General features: G+C 38.5%; 1 protein-coding gene across 2 annotated transcripts; it reads right to left on the bottom strand.

Annotated features, from left to right (window-relative positions):
• Positions 1–4383: 4383 nt before the first annotated feature.
• Positions 4384–18683, bottom strand: UTP15 (UTP15 small subunit processome component). 2 transcript variants are annotated; one of them, XM_081133460.1, is made up of 13 exons: positions 18497–18683; positions 17096–17268; positions 15808–15900; positions 15526–15710; positions 14154–14332; positions 13464–13589; positions 11771–11906; positions 9408–9492; positions 8413–8562; positions 7609–7710; positions 7082–7215; positions 6846–6904; positions 4384–6105 (listed from the first exon to the last, which is right to left on the bottom strand). In XM_081133460.1, the coding sequence occupies exons 2-13, from the start codon at positions 17183–17185 to the stop codon at positions 5870–5872; spliced, it is 1575 nt and encodes a 524-aa protein (XP_080989586.1). In that variant the 5' UTR covers positions 17186–17268; positions 18497–18683; the 3' UTR covers positions 4384–5869. The 2 variants fall into 2 exon arrangements, with proteins under 2 accessions (XP_080989586.1, XP_080989587.1); XM_081133461.1 differs by lacking the exon at positions 6846–6904 and having other exon boundaries at positions 5477–6105.
• Positions 18684–18717: the final 34 nt, after the last annotated feature.

Below are 18717 nucleotides of genomic sequence, written 5' to 3' on the forward strand. Positions count from 1 at the left end.
TTTCTTCTCTCTCTAAGTCCTAGATCAGTTTAAATACATTAGAATTTTCCACTCCTTGAAAGTTTGAAAGCATTCACTGATAAAACATTTGAGTCCAGGGCTTCTTGGGCTACCTTCTCAATTTCTTCCCTGGTCAGGGTTCTGCTTCAAGTTTCTGCCTCTTTGGGACTGATTTTGTTCATTTATATTTTCAAGAAAAGCATCCCTGTAACTCAGCTGGTTAAATACGTCTGTACAAAGTTTTGTCAAATACTCTTGGTTATTTTTTAAGTGGCTCATTCTTTTTGTCCAGCTTTATTGAGGTATAATTGAGAAGTAAAAAATTATATATACTTAAAGTGTACAAGATGATTTGATGTATGTATCCAATGAAATAGATGACTACAACCAAGCTCATTCATGCATCCACCACTTGAGTTACCGCCTTCTTTCTAATTAATTTGTATTAACTTTACATAGTATAGATATATTTGCAAAAAAGTAATTTTGATGGCGATAGTAACAGCGCCTACCCAAGTTGTGGTAAAGAGTAAATAAGTTCATACGTGTACGCTGGTGAGAATAGTGCCTTGGTAAGCATATTATTCGATTTGGCCATCACTGCATCATTGTCCATAATTTTCCAGCTTTGGTTGCTTAGTTATTGTTAGGCAGAATTCTACGTAACCCTCTTTACAAGTTCACCATAGAGTTTCCTGTCATTAATAATGTACTGACTTACGCCACCTTAAATACCTTGTAATATACTCACAAGGTAAGGAAATAAAGCTGCCAGGTCATGTTGAAGCTTATGGGTTGCGGGCCGCCTCCAGCCCTTCCTCTAGGCCTCTGTCCCTCAGAGCCAGCCCTACAAGTCCCTTAACCGCCGCTGTGTCCCTGCCTGGGTCACGGTCCCGCAGCGGGGCCCTGTGCGGCAGCTCAGCGTGTTCTTGGAAATTCCAGATCAAGGAGATGGGCACGCTACTGTCGATAAACTTCGCCGCGATTGTCTCCTTTCTTCTTTCTCCATTCTTTGTTATTATCCAGACCTTTTCCCACCGGAAGAGGCAGGTGAGCCTCAAAATATTTTATCTTAAAGTGAGTAAGAATGAAAGAAAAAACCTGGCCGCTGCTTTTTACTTGTTTCTCTGAGGAAACCGCTTCTGATGCCGGGATCGTTTCTTCTTTTCAGTGGGGGCACTGTAGCAATACACCGTTGTCTGCCAATGACGTCTCGATTTTTTTAAATCCTTGAAAAAAATACTTCTTATGAGTCCAGTGGTTTATAGTAATGTTTATAGAGAACTGGCAGCCCTCATTAAATTAACACAGTTTATATTTTTAACCTTTTGGTCAATAAAGTAAGTCATCACACAGTCTGAGCTAATATAGTTAACTGGAATGAAGAAAAGTCTGCAATAATAAATATGTTTAAAGACAAACAATTCTATTTGTAATTTCTACTACAACCCTAGTGGTTCTGTGGGAATTAGCATCTTACTTTCATGAATAAGTGGTTGTCTTATTTGTACATGTTGCAAATCATGCCATTTACTTTCAAAGTGCTTCTAAGCAGTCTGTCTCAAGTCAGTTACACCCCTCATTTTATGATTTACTTAGAAAACTTCCTTTATATAAAAGACAACTTCAACTCAACACTTATCTCAATGAGCCAAATGATGTTAATAATCAGAGAAGCTAAGAAAAAGCTACCAATCGGTGTAGGGCAAGTCAACTTTCCACAATCACAGACACGTGAAAAACACAGTGAGGCAGGTAAGACACTTTTTATACATCATTGCATTTACTCTCACAACAGTCCTGCAAGGGAGGTGATATTAGCCCATTTGACAGATATGGAAGCTGAGGCCCACAGCTTCCATAAAGCTCATGTTCTTTCCCTTATTCTACATTGTCAAAAAATTTAATCTTTAATACAAAGAGGGCCCTGGCGAGATTTATTTCCATATTCCCTGTTAGCATCTAATAATTATAGATGGGTTTTGAACCCACTTTATTAACATAGCAGTAACCAAATATCTTGGTTGTTTTCTGAGAGAACTCGCTCCTTAGGAAGACAAACTTGATGCAGAGAAAGGGCTGTGGAAAAGCAGGTCTATCATGATTTTCCAAATAATACTGCCACCTCGTGGACAAATGGTGAGCTAAGGCAACTTGCCCTAACGCACGGCTTCAGTTTCTTTCTTTCTTTTTTTAGATATGATTATATTTTTGGAAAATTATGCACAAAAAATTAGCAAAGCTAGGCACTGACTTCAATTCAAAGATAACTTGCGCTAAGCTCACTTAAAAACGACTTAATTTACATACTATTTCCCAAACATTTATTAACTTTCATCCGACATCCCTACTTATTGTCACTGTCTTCTAGTATTAGGCATCAGAGTTTGTTTTTATTTCATTGTTTATAACACTTTATTAAATTTATTGGGGTGACAGTGGTTAATATGGACATAGAGGTTTCAGGTGTGGGTTTCTATGTTACAAGATCCGTATATTATCTGTGTGCCCACCACCCAAAGTCATATCTTCTCCCATCACCATATACTAAGACCCCCTTCACCCCTCCACCCCCCCACCCGCTTCCCTCTGGCAGCCACCACACTGCTGTTTGTGTCCACGAGTTTCAGTTTTATATCCCACATATGAGTGAAATGATATGGTTCTTAGCTTTTTCTGACTTATTTCACTTAGCATAATATTCTCTAGGTCCACCCATGTTACAAGTGGCAGTACTCCATCCTTTCTTATGGCCTAGTATCCATCGTGGACGTGTGTCCCAGCTTCTGTATCCAGTCCTCTATCGCAGGACACTTTGGTGTTTCCATGTCTTGGCACCGTGAATAATGCTGCAGTGAGCATAGGGGTGCATGTATCTTTGCAAATACATGTTTTCGAGTTTCTCGGGTACATACCCAGGAGAGGGATTGCTGGGTCGTATGGTAGCTCTGTTCTTAATTTTTTGAGGAACCGCCAGACTGCCTTCCACGGTGGCTGCACCAGTCTGCACTGCCACCAGCAGTGAGGGCTCCCCTTTCCCCACCGTTCTCCAGCACTTGTCACTGCTTGTCTTGTTGGTAACAGCCGCTCTAACAGCTGTGAGGTGGCATCTCACTGTAGCTTGATTTGCTTTTCTCTAATAGCCAGTGAAGCTGAACATCTCTTCATATATCTATTGGCTGTTCGTGTGTCTTCTCGGGAGAGGTGTCTGTTCAGGTCCTCTGCCCACTTTTTGACTGGGTTGTTTGGTTGAGTTTTATGAGTTCTTTAGATATTTTGGAAACTAAACCTTTCACTTGATTAAAATTCTCAGTGGGTGTTAAGGAACGCTTCCAGAAACACTGAGTTGTAGCTCTCAGAAAAATGATAATTTCAGCTTGCACACAGTAACCAAACTGCTGTTTTCATGTGAACTGCCAAGCTGGATCCAATAACCATTTGTTCATTTTATTTGTTCGCTCAGCATGTATTCACTAAGCACCAACTTGGCATTGTGAAGTCAAGATACCACGAAGGGTAGAACATGTTCCACGTTTCTGGAATACGAGATGCTGTTCCTCCGACGGGGAGAATGTGGACTCTCAGGCTGCCTGAGTGCAAGTCCCAGCTCTGTCGCTAACCTGCTGCCTGACTTTGGACAACTCACCTAGAGTCTGTCACTTCAGGGTCACCATGCACAGAGTGGGAATACTAGTAGCCCCTGCCCATAATTACTAAGTGTCCTGTGGAATACAAGGCACCCTGTCTAAGGTCTCCAGGGAATACATCTTGGAAGTGCTGCTGGTGGTGAGTGGAGTCTTGAGTGAGAAGGCGGGTGGCATTTCCTTAGATGGGGATGAGCAGCTGGGATGAGACATTCCCAATAAAGGCTGCGGTGGGGAACAAAGACTTGCTCTCTAGGTCAGAATTCATCCTCATTTACCCCAGCAAGCACTCCTCAGAATGCACAAGTTTATGTAAAAGCTTGCTCAGTGAGGCATTGCTTGTGACTGTAAAACAGAAACTAATTGCCTGCTGATAGGAAACTGGCTAACTTGATACATAGGACGCCAGCATAAAAGAGTGAGGCTGAGCTGCATGTACCACTAGGGAGCAATCTCTAACAAACAGGAAGTGGGAAACTGAAATGCCAACAGCATCCAACTGCAGCCCTCAGTGAAGTTCCGTAGGAGGGAATGAGGCTTCCAGCCCAGCAGGCAGGCCCGCTCAGTGCGGGGACAGGGACTCCAGCTGGGGGACTCGGGAGTGAACTGACTGTTGCAGTGAATTCAGTGTTGAAGGGGAGGACCAAGCCTGGGCGGTTGTAATGACAATCAGGTAACGTGTGGGAGAATCAAGTAACTTGTCACAGGTTATACACTTGAGGGCAACTAGTTCTAGATAGAATTTCAACTTCTAATTTTTAATAGTATACATACTTATAAAGTTCAATGTTTTAAAAAGCTTTTATATACAAATTTATTTATATAAATGAACCCTTCTCAACATGAACAGTTTCTGGCCTTGACTAATGTCATGATTACTCAGGGAAGCAAACTCCTGGTTTCTTTACAAGCCATTGTGCTGTATGATTGCTTAAATCAATTCAGGAAAGGGAAACTAGACCCCTAAAGGGAAATGACCCCTTTTTTGAGCATATGCCTTTACCGGAACACAGAAATACTTTTCTGCTTTAAAAAAAAATCTGAATTTCAAGAGGAGATTCCCATTACAAAACCTCCCTTTAATTAAAGGTTCATCCAGCCCAAGGCATGCTTGCTTAGATATTTAACTACTTGAGCTGGGACAGGAACTGGGGGAAGGCGAGAGAGGTAGCAAGTGTGAGAGCAGCCAGTGACTGTCCATCAACAATTGATACATCTCAGAAGGCCAACAAAAAGATAAGAATCTCTTTATTTAAAAATGTGATTTATACTGAACTGTAAAAAAATACAGCAATTTTCCAAAGCAAGCTCCTCTGGCTTGGGTTCTGAAACACAAGATAACTGTGTAAAGAAAAAAATTTAAATGTAGATCAGAGAAAACAATTTCTGGAGAGATAGGTAGCTGCACTCTAAGTTCCAAACATTTATGTAAAAGGCTGAAAGATTAGTTATTACAAGAGAAATGGCAAATTTTATCATTCCCCTGACCTGAAGCAAGTTGAAAACTTGGTAGAAAGGTTGCCTATTAAAGAGAATAAAAGCATGGTCCTAATAAGGTCTCTCTGTAGATCTTGCTCCAATAGGGTAGTCAAGATTAAAGAAATAAAAAAAAAAAACAGGGGTAGAGCACAATTTTTAGGTATCAAATCTGCCTCATCACTCTCTGAATACATGTCTAACTAGTGTCATTATTCAGAGCTGGCCACTGATTTGCCACTTGGAACAGCTCCAGCCTCATTACCCACTGCAGCAGAACCTGTGACCTAAGACAAGTGATGATGTCGAGGAGGGGTGGCAAGCTCAGCTGAGCCCAGAAATCCCAAGGGCACTGATTAAAGAAATAATTTATTTGTTGTTGACATCTGTTTTTGTTTTTGGTTTTTCCAGGATAGGATTAAAAAATAAAGCCCCATTCCTTTGGCAGGATTCCAGTTGAAACTCTCTCCAGTTCTGAATGTCTGTCAAATGCTGATACAGGACTTGGCTGCATTAAAACTATCAACTTGTCCAAGGTGGACATGCACTGTGATCAAGACAACCGAGATCCTCCAGCCAAAGATGCCACGAAATAATTCAAACTATTACAAGGAAAACCATGTCACAAAACAGATACTTATTTTCCAATCATGGTTATTCCAGTCTCTTCCATAAAACTGCTTCTGTAAATAGTTTCCTTTACTGTGTCCTATTCTCTTTCCAGCAGTGAGCAGAGCAAACGCGCCCCGTCAGCAGCTCTGTGCACCGTCAGGCCGGCACGAGGACTCTATCCTGGTCTTCCCCACACGCCCATCAGGAGCAAGAGCGCTCTCTTTCCTTGTCATGGTGGCAAAAAGCATGTCCATCATCCCCAGTGTTTCTAGCAGTTCTTTTTGGTAATCAATCTCTTTTTCTACAAGTCCTTGAAGTAACAAAAACTTTTTATCAACTACAGGTGACTGGCCAATCACAGGCAGATATATATCTAGAAACAGAGAGAGAAAACACATTAACTAGAAATATCTTTCTAAACAATAAATGAACAATATTTAGAAAATGTATTAAAATATTATGTGTAAAAACACTGAAAGGTGTGCTTATTTTATAATTTATAATTTACGGAAAGTAAACGATTCATCTGAATAAATGTATTTCAGCCCTGGCGGTGTGGCTCGGTTGGCTGGGCCTAGTCCCGTGCACCAAAAGGTTGCTGGTTCAATCCCGGGTTGCGGGCTCAACGCACAGTGCAGGGATGCAGAAGGCAGCAGATCGATGTTTCTCTCTCTCCCTCTCCCCTCCTCTCTCTCTAAAAATCAATTTTTAAAAATGCATTACAAAAAAGAAATAGTTACAAAAAGCAGCAGATCGATGTTTCTCTCTCTCCCTTTCCCCTCCTCTCTCTCTAAAAATCAATTTTTAAAAATGTATTACAAAAAAGAAATAGTTACAAAAAGTAGAGCATGGAAGTTCTGACTTATTTTCTTTTTCCCATTAAAAAATAGTCATAGTCACTATAGATGTTTAAGAAAAATTTCTTTAATTATCTTAACCCTGTTCCCAGAAGTCCAACCACTGTAGACATTTTACTCATTTGTTTTCTCCATAAAAATCTTCACTGAAGAATTGATAAAAACAAGTATTTTTGAGTTCCAAATTTGATTTCATATTTTGACATCTCACGTTTGCAAGCATGCTAGGATTTTTCAAGTTTTAACAATTACTTACCAATAATTATTTCAGCAGCATTGATCAAAACGGAAGCAAATCTCGGCTGAGACAGATTCCTACAAAGCAAAAACTGTTTACTGAAACTTGCCAACTTTTTTTTTTAATCTTAAAATAGATTTACCGAGTTGTTTTTATCAGTTCTCTACAAAGATCAAACTAAAGTAAATGTCTCTCATTTGGGGATAGAGGATTTTACATGTAAAATACATGTGCTTCATACACATGAAACATACCTTATCAAAAAATTAAGAACACGACTGATTTCCTTTTCATCCCGACCTGCAAGGGCATTTGCAAGAACTCCTCTTCGATTTAGCTCCTTTATGATGGAAACTGTAATCTCAGGTGTCTTTATTGTACAACTAGGCTAGAAATATTTTCAGAGTCAACATGAGCAGACAAGACAACACAAGAAAAATTATAGTCTTGGAACTTACTAACGATTGCCAAACTTAAATAAGTTTTTACCTTCACAGTTTTGAGTCATGGTAATGCACAAGACAAGTAATAAAATGATTCTTTTAAAAATATACTCCCTATAGGTTCATCAATTGTAATAAATGTGCACTTTGGGAGGGAATGTTGTTAAGGGGAAGCTGTGTACATATGGGGGCAGGGGGTATACAGAAAATCTCTGTACCTTCCCCTCAATTTTGCTGTGAACCTAAAACTGCTCTAAAAAAATTAAGTCTTAATAGAAAACTGTATTTTACACACACACACACACACACACACACACACACACTCACTCCTCACTCACCTCAAGGACTCTATCAAGTGCTTTGGAGATCCGGAAATTTTTCAGATCCCTGTCATACAATTCTAGGTGTTTTTTTGACGGCCTGTTGATCAAAATGTCATCCTGCATTAAAAGTAAATTTATAGAGAAAAATCAACACCTGTAAAGAATTTCATTCAAAGTAAACTTTTTCATAGTAATATTTTTTATACCAGAGCAGTCCTGAACTATTCATAAATAATGTTCATTTGCCCATAACACAGATAAAACGAAAATGGAATAATTTGTCACATCAATGCATTCTTACTCTCCTGTGATTTTAACTTATAATGCATACACAATACCTCAATTCTGGGAAAATATTACTGATTTCAACTCTCTTTAACATGTCAGGCAGTCTGACTCAGTAGAAAGAAAACGAGATGCAGAGATACTACGACCCAGTCAACAATTCTGGTTACCAGTAATGACATTCTGGGTCAGTCACAACTTGCCTACGTCTCCATCCTCTCGGATGCAACAGGGACATTATGACTCTACCACTTTTCAGGGCTATTTAGACGATAAAATCAGATAGCACATGAAAGACATGGCTTTGAATATGGGAAAGTACTATAACATTGTTATGACTCAGGGTATTAAATAAAGTAGTTCTTATTCCCCATTATTTAAAAGGTCCCCAATCTAGCAATCTAGAGATAAATCTGATATAGAAAAAAGCAAAATAAAGTTAAAGGCCATGTAAACTATACTTTCCAGTAATGTGCAGAGCAAGAGTTGGCTACTCTAACAAATTTCACCTTAAAAAAAGAAACACATAAATACCCGTTGCTTCATGTAATTCTTCCCTTTAATAAAAGTTCGATATGCAGGCCTCCTTCTTCTGGGAAGAGAATCCTTCTTCGCTTCAGACTTGCGATGTTTAACACTCAGTATTCCATTGGTCATTCCTACAACTACCGTCTCATCTTCATGCTAAGAGCAATTAGAAAAATAGGTCAGTCCACTCCTAACTCATAGCTGCTCCTACCTTTTCTTCAAAATGCCGTTTATAATGTGTCTGCTACTTATCCACACTTTCACGAAGAGTTCCACTCAGACACAGATACTCTGCCTAACAATGATCAGTGCAAAAACTTAAGCAAATCATTTTCTCCTCTAGGACACTACTACATTGACACAACTTCTGTTATAAATTATCACTGGAAGTTTCTATAATACTATACAGTTAATGACATCTTGGAAAACTCTTAAGTGGTTTTTCTTTGCATCCTCTTAAGAGAAAAAAAGGATTATGTAGTGACATGATTCTCTGCACTCTTGCCGAGAAAGTATTTGATTTCCTCTCCCAATTTAGATTTCTACATAATATATTCAAATGCCCTCCTCCGACATGGCTCAACTTGACCACGGACATTCCAAAAAGAGCAGTCAACAAAGAAGAGGGCGTATTTCCTTTCGTTGTCCCCTCTCCTCCCCTCCCTCCCAAGCCAATTTGACTTTCTGAGTACTTAACCCTTGAGTTAAATGTTTTGAAGAGATTTATCAACTTCCCAGGTCCTGCCCTTAGTGTTAACAATGCCTACAGCACCGCACTTGATTTGAAGCTGTGCAGTGAATGGGACCTAAATCTGAACGCAGGCTAAGTCACTGGGACAGGTCATATATTCTAGTAATTGTCTTACTTCAATTCTCTAATGTGGTAGGAAGAAAATAAGACCTATTCAAATACAAAGATAAACCCTAACATTCCATTTTAGTTTCATTTAACAGGCAAGGTTAGTGAAAGCTTTAATTTAAAATGAATTAAAAGTACTTACTGCAAGTGCAAGACTCAAAATTGAAGCTGCATAATCAAAACTGTGGACTACTTTGTAGGAAGTTGTGCTATATACCTTCACCTTCCTAGTTAAAAAAGAAAGCTTTGTCAGAAACCATCTTGGAAATGCATATAAAATGCAAACTTTCTATTTTGGAAAATTCAGTATATGAGTATTAAAATTTACACATGAAGATAAACAATGATCAGTAATATTAATTACACGTTAATTCGCCACTAAATCTCTTTCAAAAAGAACTATTTATTAGAACTAGCCATGTCTGCATAGACTTTGACCAGCCACCCTTCAAGAAGGAAGACCGTGAACCACTGTTCCTGAGGACAACACTTGAGAGTGAAGACCAAATATTAACACAAGTCCGTCCAGTCCCGCCCCCCCCCCAGTCGAAAGAGCAGGCTTCCCCAACTGCGGCACAGCGGGGCCAGTCAGTCTTTGTTGTGGCGGCTGCTCTGTGCACTGCAGGGTGTTCAGCAGCATCCTTGGCCTCTACTCACTCGATGCAGCAGCACTCTGCCCAATTTGTGACAACCACCAAAATGTCCCCAGATACTGCCAAATATCCCCTGGGGGATAAAAATCACTCTGGGCTGAGAACTACTGCAGGCAGAGTGAACTCATTTAGCTTTTTGAGGGACACATCTAAAAATCAAGTCCCACCCGGCCGGGCATGGCTCAGTGGTTAAGCGTCGACCTAGGATCCAGGCGATCAGGGTTCGATTCCCGGTCAGGGCACATGCCCAGGTTGTGGGCTGCAGCCGATCAATGACTCTCTAATCACTGATGTTTCTATCTCTCTCTCTCCCTCTCCTTTCCTCTCTCTGAAATCAATAAAGATGTATTAAAAAAAAAAAAAAAAAAATCAAGTCCCAAATTGCCTAGTAACACCATTAGAGAGAATTTGCTATATATATTTACATAATAAATTCCTTTGTTTTAGAAATATTTTCTAGCTTTAAAATATGTATGCTTTTTAATAAACAGGCTGAAAAAACAAGGCTTTACGTAGTAAGGAAGAAAATAATGGAACTAAAATGACCAACAACAGATGAATATAAGTGCATTCTAGAACTGTGCAGTAGTGCTAGCCACCTGTCGCTACTGAGCACTTGAAATGTGCTAGAGAAAATGAAGAACTAAATTTTTTTTTATTTTACTTAACTTAAATCTAAATTTTAAAGCTGAGGCAGTATAGAAATATTTTTTCTGTTAAACACCAGTATATTTCACTTTAATCACTATAAAATATTATTGTCATCATAGGCATGTATTACATGCTCAAATTGTTTCTAGTCTCTCATTAACTTTTACACTGACTACACACTGAAATATTTTAGACACAGTGGATTAAGTCAATTTTACCTAGTTCTTTTTACCTTTTTAATGTGGCCACTAAAACATCTGAAATGACATATATAGCTCACATTGCATTTCCACTGGAAAGCACTATTCTAGAACGTTAACTAATGGAATACCAATACCTATTTAAAATAGTAATATTGGACTACATTAATACATAGAAATTTTTACGTGATGTTCTAAATTTTAAAGAATATAAGCTAGAATATATACATATACTCATTACAACTTTTTAAAAATATACAAATATATACAATGATGATTTTTTAAAAAACTATAGAATATAGATTGTTTTAAAAGATCAATGTTTGGCCCAGCCGGGCGTGGCTCAGCGGTTGAGCATCAACCTAGGATGCAGGAGATCGGGGTTCGATTCCCGGTCACGGCACATGCATGGGTTGCGGGCTAGGCAGCCAATCAGTGACTCTCTCATCATTGATGTTTCTATCTCTCTCTCTCCCCCTCCTTTCCTCTCTCTGAAATCAATAAAGATATGTTTAAAAAAAGAAAAAAAGATCAATGTTTGAATGGTTGAATAAAATTCCTTAATTGTGCCCTGGCTCGTGTGGCTCAGTTGGTAGGAACATCATTCCATGCATCCAAGGGTCACAGGTTCGATTCCAGGTCAGGACACATACTCAGGTTTCAGGCGCGATCCCTGGTTGGGGCACATAGAGGAGGCAACTGATCGATGTTTCTCTCTCTCTTCCTTCCTCTCTAAAATCAATTAAAAAAAAAGTACCCTTGGGTGAAGATTAAAATTCCTTAAGTATATAAGTTAAAGCAATAAATTACATCAAAGGAGAAAGAAGTGTGCTATATGTAAATAAAAAATCAAAACTAGTTTCAACCCAACAGAATTTTTTCACGGAAATCATTTGGCAAAATATTTATTTTATCACAAAAACTGCACAAATAACTCATTTCCTCAAGCAGTAAACACCTGTGTACTAATAATGATGAAAAAAGAAATTTAAAATGCTAACCTATCCAGTGAACCAGAGAGTAACCTCTGTCCAGAGCTGCTCAGGCATAAACACGTCACAGTTTTATGGTGATTTTTCAAAGACACTAGCAACTGTCCTCCTTTTAGCATGTCCCAGACTTTAACATAACGACCTCCTATAAAAAGAAATAATCATTAGTTTGATATTCCACCTATAGATAAAAAATTTTAAAGACTTGAAAAGCATTCTTCACTGGACACTCTACATCACAGAGGCTAAGTGATGACTATCATTTACTGGGTATGTAACTGATAACAACAACAGCTCCTACCTCACAGAACGGTTATGACAATTAAATAATTTCATATTTGTAAAGTACACAGAAAACGACCTGGTAAAATAAAAAGTAAAACCAAAATATTTTATTTTAAGAAAATTATAATAAAATCATGCTTTAAAAGAGATGTTATAAAACCATGGAAATAATGTAGATTTTATTTCCCCAAAATTTTGTGAACCCCAATAAAACTGAAAAACTTCCCTATAACTTTCTTTTACTCTAAGAGTTGGAAGGATCCTAAAAGGGAATTTAATCCAATGGTTTAAAAAGAATTTTTTTAATACAGGACCTTTTCTTTCAATGAGATATTAAGCAAAAGTCTAATAGGTGGAACAGGAAAAGGGGGAGATATCTTACCTATCCTGTGTGGGCCAGAGGGCCTGGAACCCAACTCACAGTCCCTGTCTCCTCACATGTGGCAGCTCATGAGAGATTACAGTTTGAAACCACTGACCTACCCAGCCTCTCATTTTCAAGACCTACAGACGTTAGGGACTGCTCGAGGTCACATAACCAGTGACACAGTGGAGGTCGGCACACAGGTGGGTACCTATTGTCCCATTCATCTTGAACTTTTTGCTTTTCAAAGAAGCAGCGAGACAGGTAGATCCGTCTGACAATGTTATCAACTTATTTTGAAATCAAATAGGTACTGGGGAATCAGACTTTAAAAAAAAAAAGGCCACACACAGCCATGTATACACTCTAAAGTACACATACTACCTGTGCATTCTTCTAAGGTCAACACATTAATTTTGACTTGATAAATGAAAACAGGCAATTCACTTCTTCCATCATAATTCTGAAAATGCACTATATCAACATAAAAACACCTCAGCTCCACTAGACGAAAAGCGTATCAAGGCCTCTTTGGCCGCCTCCAGCACTAGCGGCTATTTGCTGGGTAAGGCCATTGCAAGAGTCACGTGAGAAGAGACAAGCCTGATTCTAGAGCTAAAGAAACTGATTTCAAAAGCTACTGCAGATTTCTTAGATAATAACAACAACAGGCGTACAACCTGGATTTCTGGGTTAAGGACATAAGCAGGCTCTCAAGTTCTGGGACTTCAGATCTACTTACCACTTTGCCTTGGACAAATTATTTAAAACTTTTATCAATTTCCTTAGTTGCAAAACAGGGAGAAAACTACCTACCTTGTAGGCTCATTTAGGGCATCAGAGATAATACACGTGTGTGATAGCACAGTGTCTGGTTCACGTTAGGTACTCAATAAATGATAGCAGCTTGCCTGACCTGCTTATCAATTGTTTGAGCAAACACCTAGATAGGCAATTCAAGTGCACACTGATAAATTATAAAAAGTACCTGATAAAGAAATTATCTGATTCAAGACCAACAATTATGGTGAAAGCAATTTTTGAAAGAAATACCTGCTGATACCAGAAGACCTCCAGAGGGAAAAAGCAGGACACTCTCCACTGGCTGCCCGTGCTCAACAGAGATAACACTCTTGTTTGTTCGTGTATCAAACATCTTCACAGTATGATCATATGACCCTAAAATGTCAATTTTTATATTATGTGAGTTTCACTACTCAAAACAACAAAAACTATATATCTGTGTATGTGCTTGTATGTGTATTCTAACATAAATTTTAAAAGGAGAAAAGCTTAGATGACAGTTTTAAAAGACACATATGTAAATTCATAAAGATACAGTACCTCCAAACTCTTTGGTACCACTGACTATTTGTGAGGAAGCACAATATTATATTACACAGAATCTTAAGCTAGTCCTGTCTTCATCTCTGTCAGTACTGAGTCATCTGGGAATCTCTGCAAGGCACCCACAAACACTGACTGCAGTGTGTTTGTTTCTTGACTGCTGGAGGCTCTTAAATCAGAGTGCTAAACCCAAGGCCGCCTGATGTTTACAAATACATTTGGAGGACAGTAAGAACAATGCCAAAAGAAAAAGAAAATAAAACAACTGGATAAACAAAAACATATTTCTTTATAAAAAATTTTTAAACTCATCTATCCCAAAAGAGTTCCAAAGCACATTAAAGTCTAGCACAATAAAGTTATCAACTTCAGGAGGAAAAAAAAAACTTTACCAACCTGTTACAAAGAGATCTGGGTTCAGCTTGCTAGCACATCCACACCTCACATAATCAGAATGTTCTTTGAATGTCAGAATTTCTTTGGAGTTTGGAATATCCCATAATTTAACTGTATAATCATCAGCTCCAGAAACCACATGATATTTGTCAGCTGTAAAATCTACTGTATGAACTGCTCTGAAAGACCAAGGATCAGTGTATTAGAAAGTAAGAAAAAATTGTATTTCTGGCACCTTCTAACATAAAACACTCTTCTCCAAAATCAGTTCAGTTTCAGGGAGTAATTGCAGGGTGAAATCATGAGAGAAAAAGAAAATCTTTAAAACCAGGTTTTGTCTTCAAGCTAATTTAAAATTTTAAATACCTAAGAATTATAAAGTTAATAAGAACATTAAATAATAGCCTTAAAATTATATTTTCTAATATGTTAACAATTCTACTTAGCTGCTCAATGAAAGTAAATATTCTAAATTTTGGTTGAAAGTTACTTTAATTTAAAAAACTTCAAAATGGGTAGTTCTTTAAAAAATTCTAAGATTTGCCACTAAGTAGGATAATGTTAAGTGAATTTGTTTTATTTTACATGTTCCACTGATGAAGTAAGACCATCCTGATAATACAATATAAAAAAAAACACTCTTGCCCTCGCCATTTTTGCTCAGTAGTTAGAGCGTCGGCCTGCAGACTGAAGGGTCCCAGGTTCGATTCCAGCCAAGGTCACAAACCTCAGTTGCAGGCATGATCCCCCACCCATGTCAGGGCTTACGCAAGAGGCAACCAATCGATCTGTCTCTCTCACATCAATGTTTCTCTCTGTCTCTCTCCCTCTCTGAAAAGCAATAGAAAAAATATCCTCAGGTGAGAATTTAAAAATTTTTTTAAATTAAAAATTAAAAAAAAACAACTCTTGAGAATTTAAATCAATAGCATATTATAGCAAAACATTGGTAACCCTGAAATAAAGTTATAATATAAAATTGCCCTGACAGTTCAATTTATCAAGGGCAAAATACTAAATCCAAGAAAAAAGAAAATCTACCTTCCAACTTCACTTCAAAATGAGAACTTCTAATACAGTCCAGGCTTATAAAGTCATTAACAGTTGTAAGGCTACCTTTAGATCAGTGGTTTATAATCTCAGTTGAGTCACAGAGCTCACTGAGGTGTCTCCCTAGATAAACATCCATTTCCTAAAATGTCACATACAATTCTAGGGAATTCATGAGCTCCATCAAACTGGACCTTAGGACTGAACCAGGATACATATTCTGAATTAGAACCACCAGGAAGTAAAGTACATAACGGTACATAATCTATGTTTTATTCAAAGCCCAGAAAACAAATAGAGGCTTTTTAAAATGGTCTCTTACTTAGTATGTCCTTCAAACTGCCTGAGGGGAGCCCTCCCAGTTATATCAAAAAGCTGAACTCCACCATCTTCACTGCCAGCCACAAGCAATCTACCATCCTGTCGAAAAGTAGCACAATACGCTGTGTCTTTAAATCGGGAAAAGGTTTTTATAGGTTCTTGGGAGTATCGGCCATAAATGTGAATCTACAAGGTAAAAAACATAGTTATTTCACCAGATGGCTCAACATCAGCAGTAAATATAAGTTATATAAAACAAAAATAAATTTAATATCATATTTACCCTTGAAGAAGCTGTGACAGCATAATTATATGGAGGTTGTGGAGAAAAGTCTACTTTTGACACGGCACCAAACTCCTTGATCTGAACAGGGGTCTTGATGAAAAATAATACAGAATATTAACAACTGCAGTATTAACAGTGTTACAAGTGGTAATACCTATTTAAGCACTATATAATACCTTATTGACCTTTTTTTTTTTTTCTTAGTAACATTTACAAAGCAAAAGGTCCAAATCCCATCACCCTATCCTATCCCTGTTGCCATTCAAGTAAATAAGTATATGGTTGGAAAGTCGTACCCCACTCATTCTCTTCAGCTGTGGAATTTTCTGTGGTTATTACTGGGGGGGGAAGTTATGCCTATACCAGCATCCACTGAACTGCATATTTAAAAGATCATACCATGCAGGCTGCTCTGCACCTTGCTTTTTTTCATTTAATACCACATCTTAGCTAATTTTTAATATGAGATTTATCATCCATTATAGGATACATCGTAATTTACCAGTCCACTATTAATGGACACAGGCTTTTCCAAGATTTTTAATATTACAAATAATACTTCAATGAGCATCTTATACATATATCTTAGCAAATTTGGGGGAGCATATTCACTGAGCAAGTTCCAAGCTGTGGAATTTACAAGTCTGAAAAGTATTTTTATCAGGTTAGATAATGCGAAGTTGTCCTCCAGAAAGTTTGCATCAATCTTTCCCTCAGGTAGTAATGATCAAAATTTTTCACTTGTGCCAATATAATAAAAAGCAGCACCCAAATTACTGTTTTAATTTGCATTTCTTTAATTATGAGTAAAGCTGAAGCTCTTTCAATATCTTTATATTTATTGGCTATTTAAATTTCTTTTTCCTATGCTCTTTGGCAGCACATACACTAAACTTCTATTTGCATTAACCTCCCACTCCCAATCTTTCCCCATTTAGTTGTTCATCTTTTTTAAAAAATCACCTACAAGTCTTTATAGTCTAAAAGAATTTTGTATCACTCCTTAGATTAAGGAGAAAAAAACAAGTAAAACCTTCTTGCATATGAGATTCAAATTCTAAAATTTAATTCATCATTGATTAATCATCTGTTCTGTGCTAGGCACTTGTATGATTAAACTGATTAAGAAGCATGGCCTTTTATATAAAATTCCAAGAAAATATATGATATCAAATTTTCTGCCCAAATTATAAGTTGCTGATAGATAGATTATTTTTAGTCATTAGTTCTCTACTAGAGTATCCAAAGTATAACACATGCTGGAGAAATTGATAAAAATACTTACCTTATAGTTGTTCCAGTACAGTGTATCTTGGGTGATTTTTTCACCAAGTATAGGATATGCCTGAACAGCTACAGGCTTATAACCAGCCATAATTTCATATAATTGGACTGTTATCCAAAAGTAAAAGGTCTGAAACTGATGTTAGAAATAATTATAGTGACACTGCCTTTCGTCTGAAAAAGAAAACATTTTTTATACATGTTATTCATAAACCTATATATACAGTTATGATTTTCACTCTGCAGAATGAAGGAAAGGATGCATTGTGTTGGGTTCTATTGGAAAACACAAAATTAAAATCACAAGTGGTGTCTATAAGCTATAGAACAGGAGTTGACTTTTCTGCAAACTTTTTCTGCAAAGAGCCAGATGATAAATAGTTTAGGCTTTGCAGGCCAACAGGCAAAATAGAGGATATTATGTAGTTAGTTATATAGTAAGAAAGAAAATTTCCAATTTTTTACTAATGAAACCCCCAAAATAGTTATGAGTAAAATTTTTTATTTATGAAAATAGGATTCTCTGGAGGAGGAGGAGAATACTTCACCTACTTCAGGTTCCAAGTTAGTGTTTCCTGTCATCAAATAAACTGCAAATGTTTATCTCTAAAAATCATTCTTGGCTCACTGGCTATCCAAAAACAAGCACCAGGCCAGATCTAGCCTGCAAGACTTTGTCCCATACTATAGTACAGGTAAAGGAGCACCTGTGTCCTGGGAGAAATAGTTTAAAACTTCAGAAGTTAGAACCGAGGAGCAGTAGCAGTGGTTTGCTAGATTAAAGTGAAAAGCAGCACTGGTGGAGGCGGGAGCACAACACAGTGCAAAGGCATGGAGGCAAGAAGTGATGAGAAAATGAAAAGTAAAAGCATGACCAGGGAGAGGTCAGAGCCTGAGAAATTGGGACTAAATGAATAACAGGTACTAAACTATAATGCAAAATATCAAATATAGTCTATAAGTAACGTATAAAGTACTGAGAGTTCAGAAGACATTTTTAATTCCAGCTGGGCGGCTCCCAGGAAGATTCAAAGCGTGCATTTCAGCTGCGCTTTGAAGTATAATACTGAAACAGACTGACCACTTAAGACGCGCGCAAAGGCGGGGGCGGAGGAGGGAGCCTTCGAAAAGGTGGGAACCTCGGAAGCATCGACAGAGATGGAAACCTGCCCGCTGCCTCTCAAGGCGCGGATTGCTCCGGGGACGAGTAACGATAGCCAGTGTGAAAGGATGTGATCGTAAAGGAGGAAGACCGGGTCGAAGAGAATTGAGGGGATCCCCGTGGGCAGGTTACGGAGCTTAGCCACTCGGCGGAGACTGGGAGCCCAGAGAAGCATGCCAGCTACCAAGGCAGGCCCGCCGCGAGCCTGGGCCGCCCCCAAGGGGAGCCGCCTTCACCTACCTCCGCGGGGCCCCGAGGGTCCGCCGAGACACCCGGGCTACAAGAGAATTCCTTGGACTCCGCCAGGCCCCTCGCTGGGCTGCTCGGATCACTCCAAGCAGATCACATGGATCCCCCGGAGTCGCCAGGACGCGCGGCGCGGAGAGCAGCCAGGCCGTCGCCTGGTGATGACGTCACGCATAGGCTCGCGGGACTCCTGCTTACGTCCGTCTCGGGGCCCG

Source organism: Miniopterus schreibersii (assembly GCF_964146895.1).
Source record: "Miniopterus schreibersii genome assembly, chromosome: 3".
In the NCBI taxonomy this organism is placed as follows: domain Eukaryota; kingdom Metazoa; phylum Chordata; class Mammalia; order Chiroptera; family Miniopteridae; genus Miniopterus; species Miniopterus schreibersii.

What these genes read in the sequence shown, in the direction of transcription:
- UTP15 (XM_081133460.1), bottom strand. Translation starts at nt 17,185, where the DNA reads ATGGCTGGTTATAAGCCTGTAGCTGTTCAGGCATATCCTATACTTGGT. An exon ending in AGGTCTTCTGGTATCAGCAG is followed by an intron (nt 11,907 to 13,463) that starts GTATTTCTTTCA and finishes TTCTTTTTATAG; the next exon opens with GAGGTCGTTATGTTAAAGTC. An exon ending in TGCTGCTGAAATAATTATTG is followed by an intron (nt 6,106 to 6,845) that starts GTAAGTAATTGT and finishes CTCTGTTTCTAG; the next exon opens with ATATATATCTGCCTGTGATT.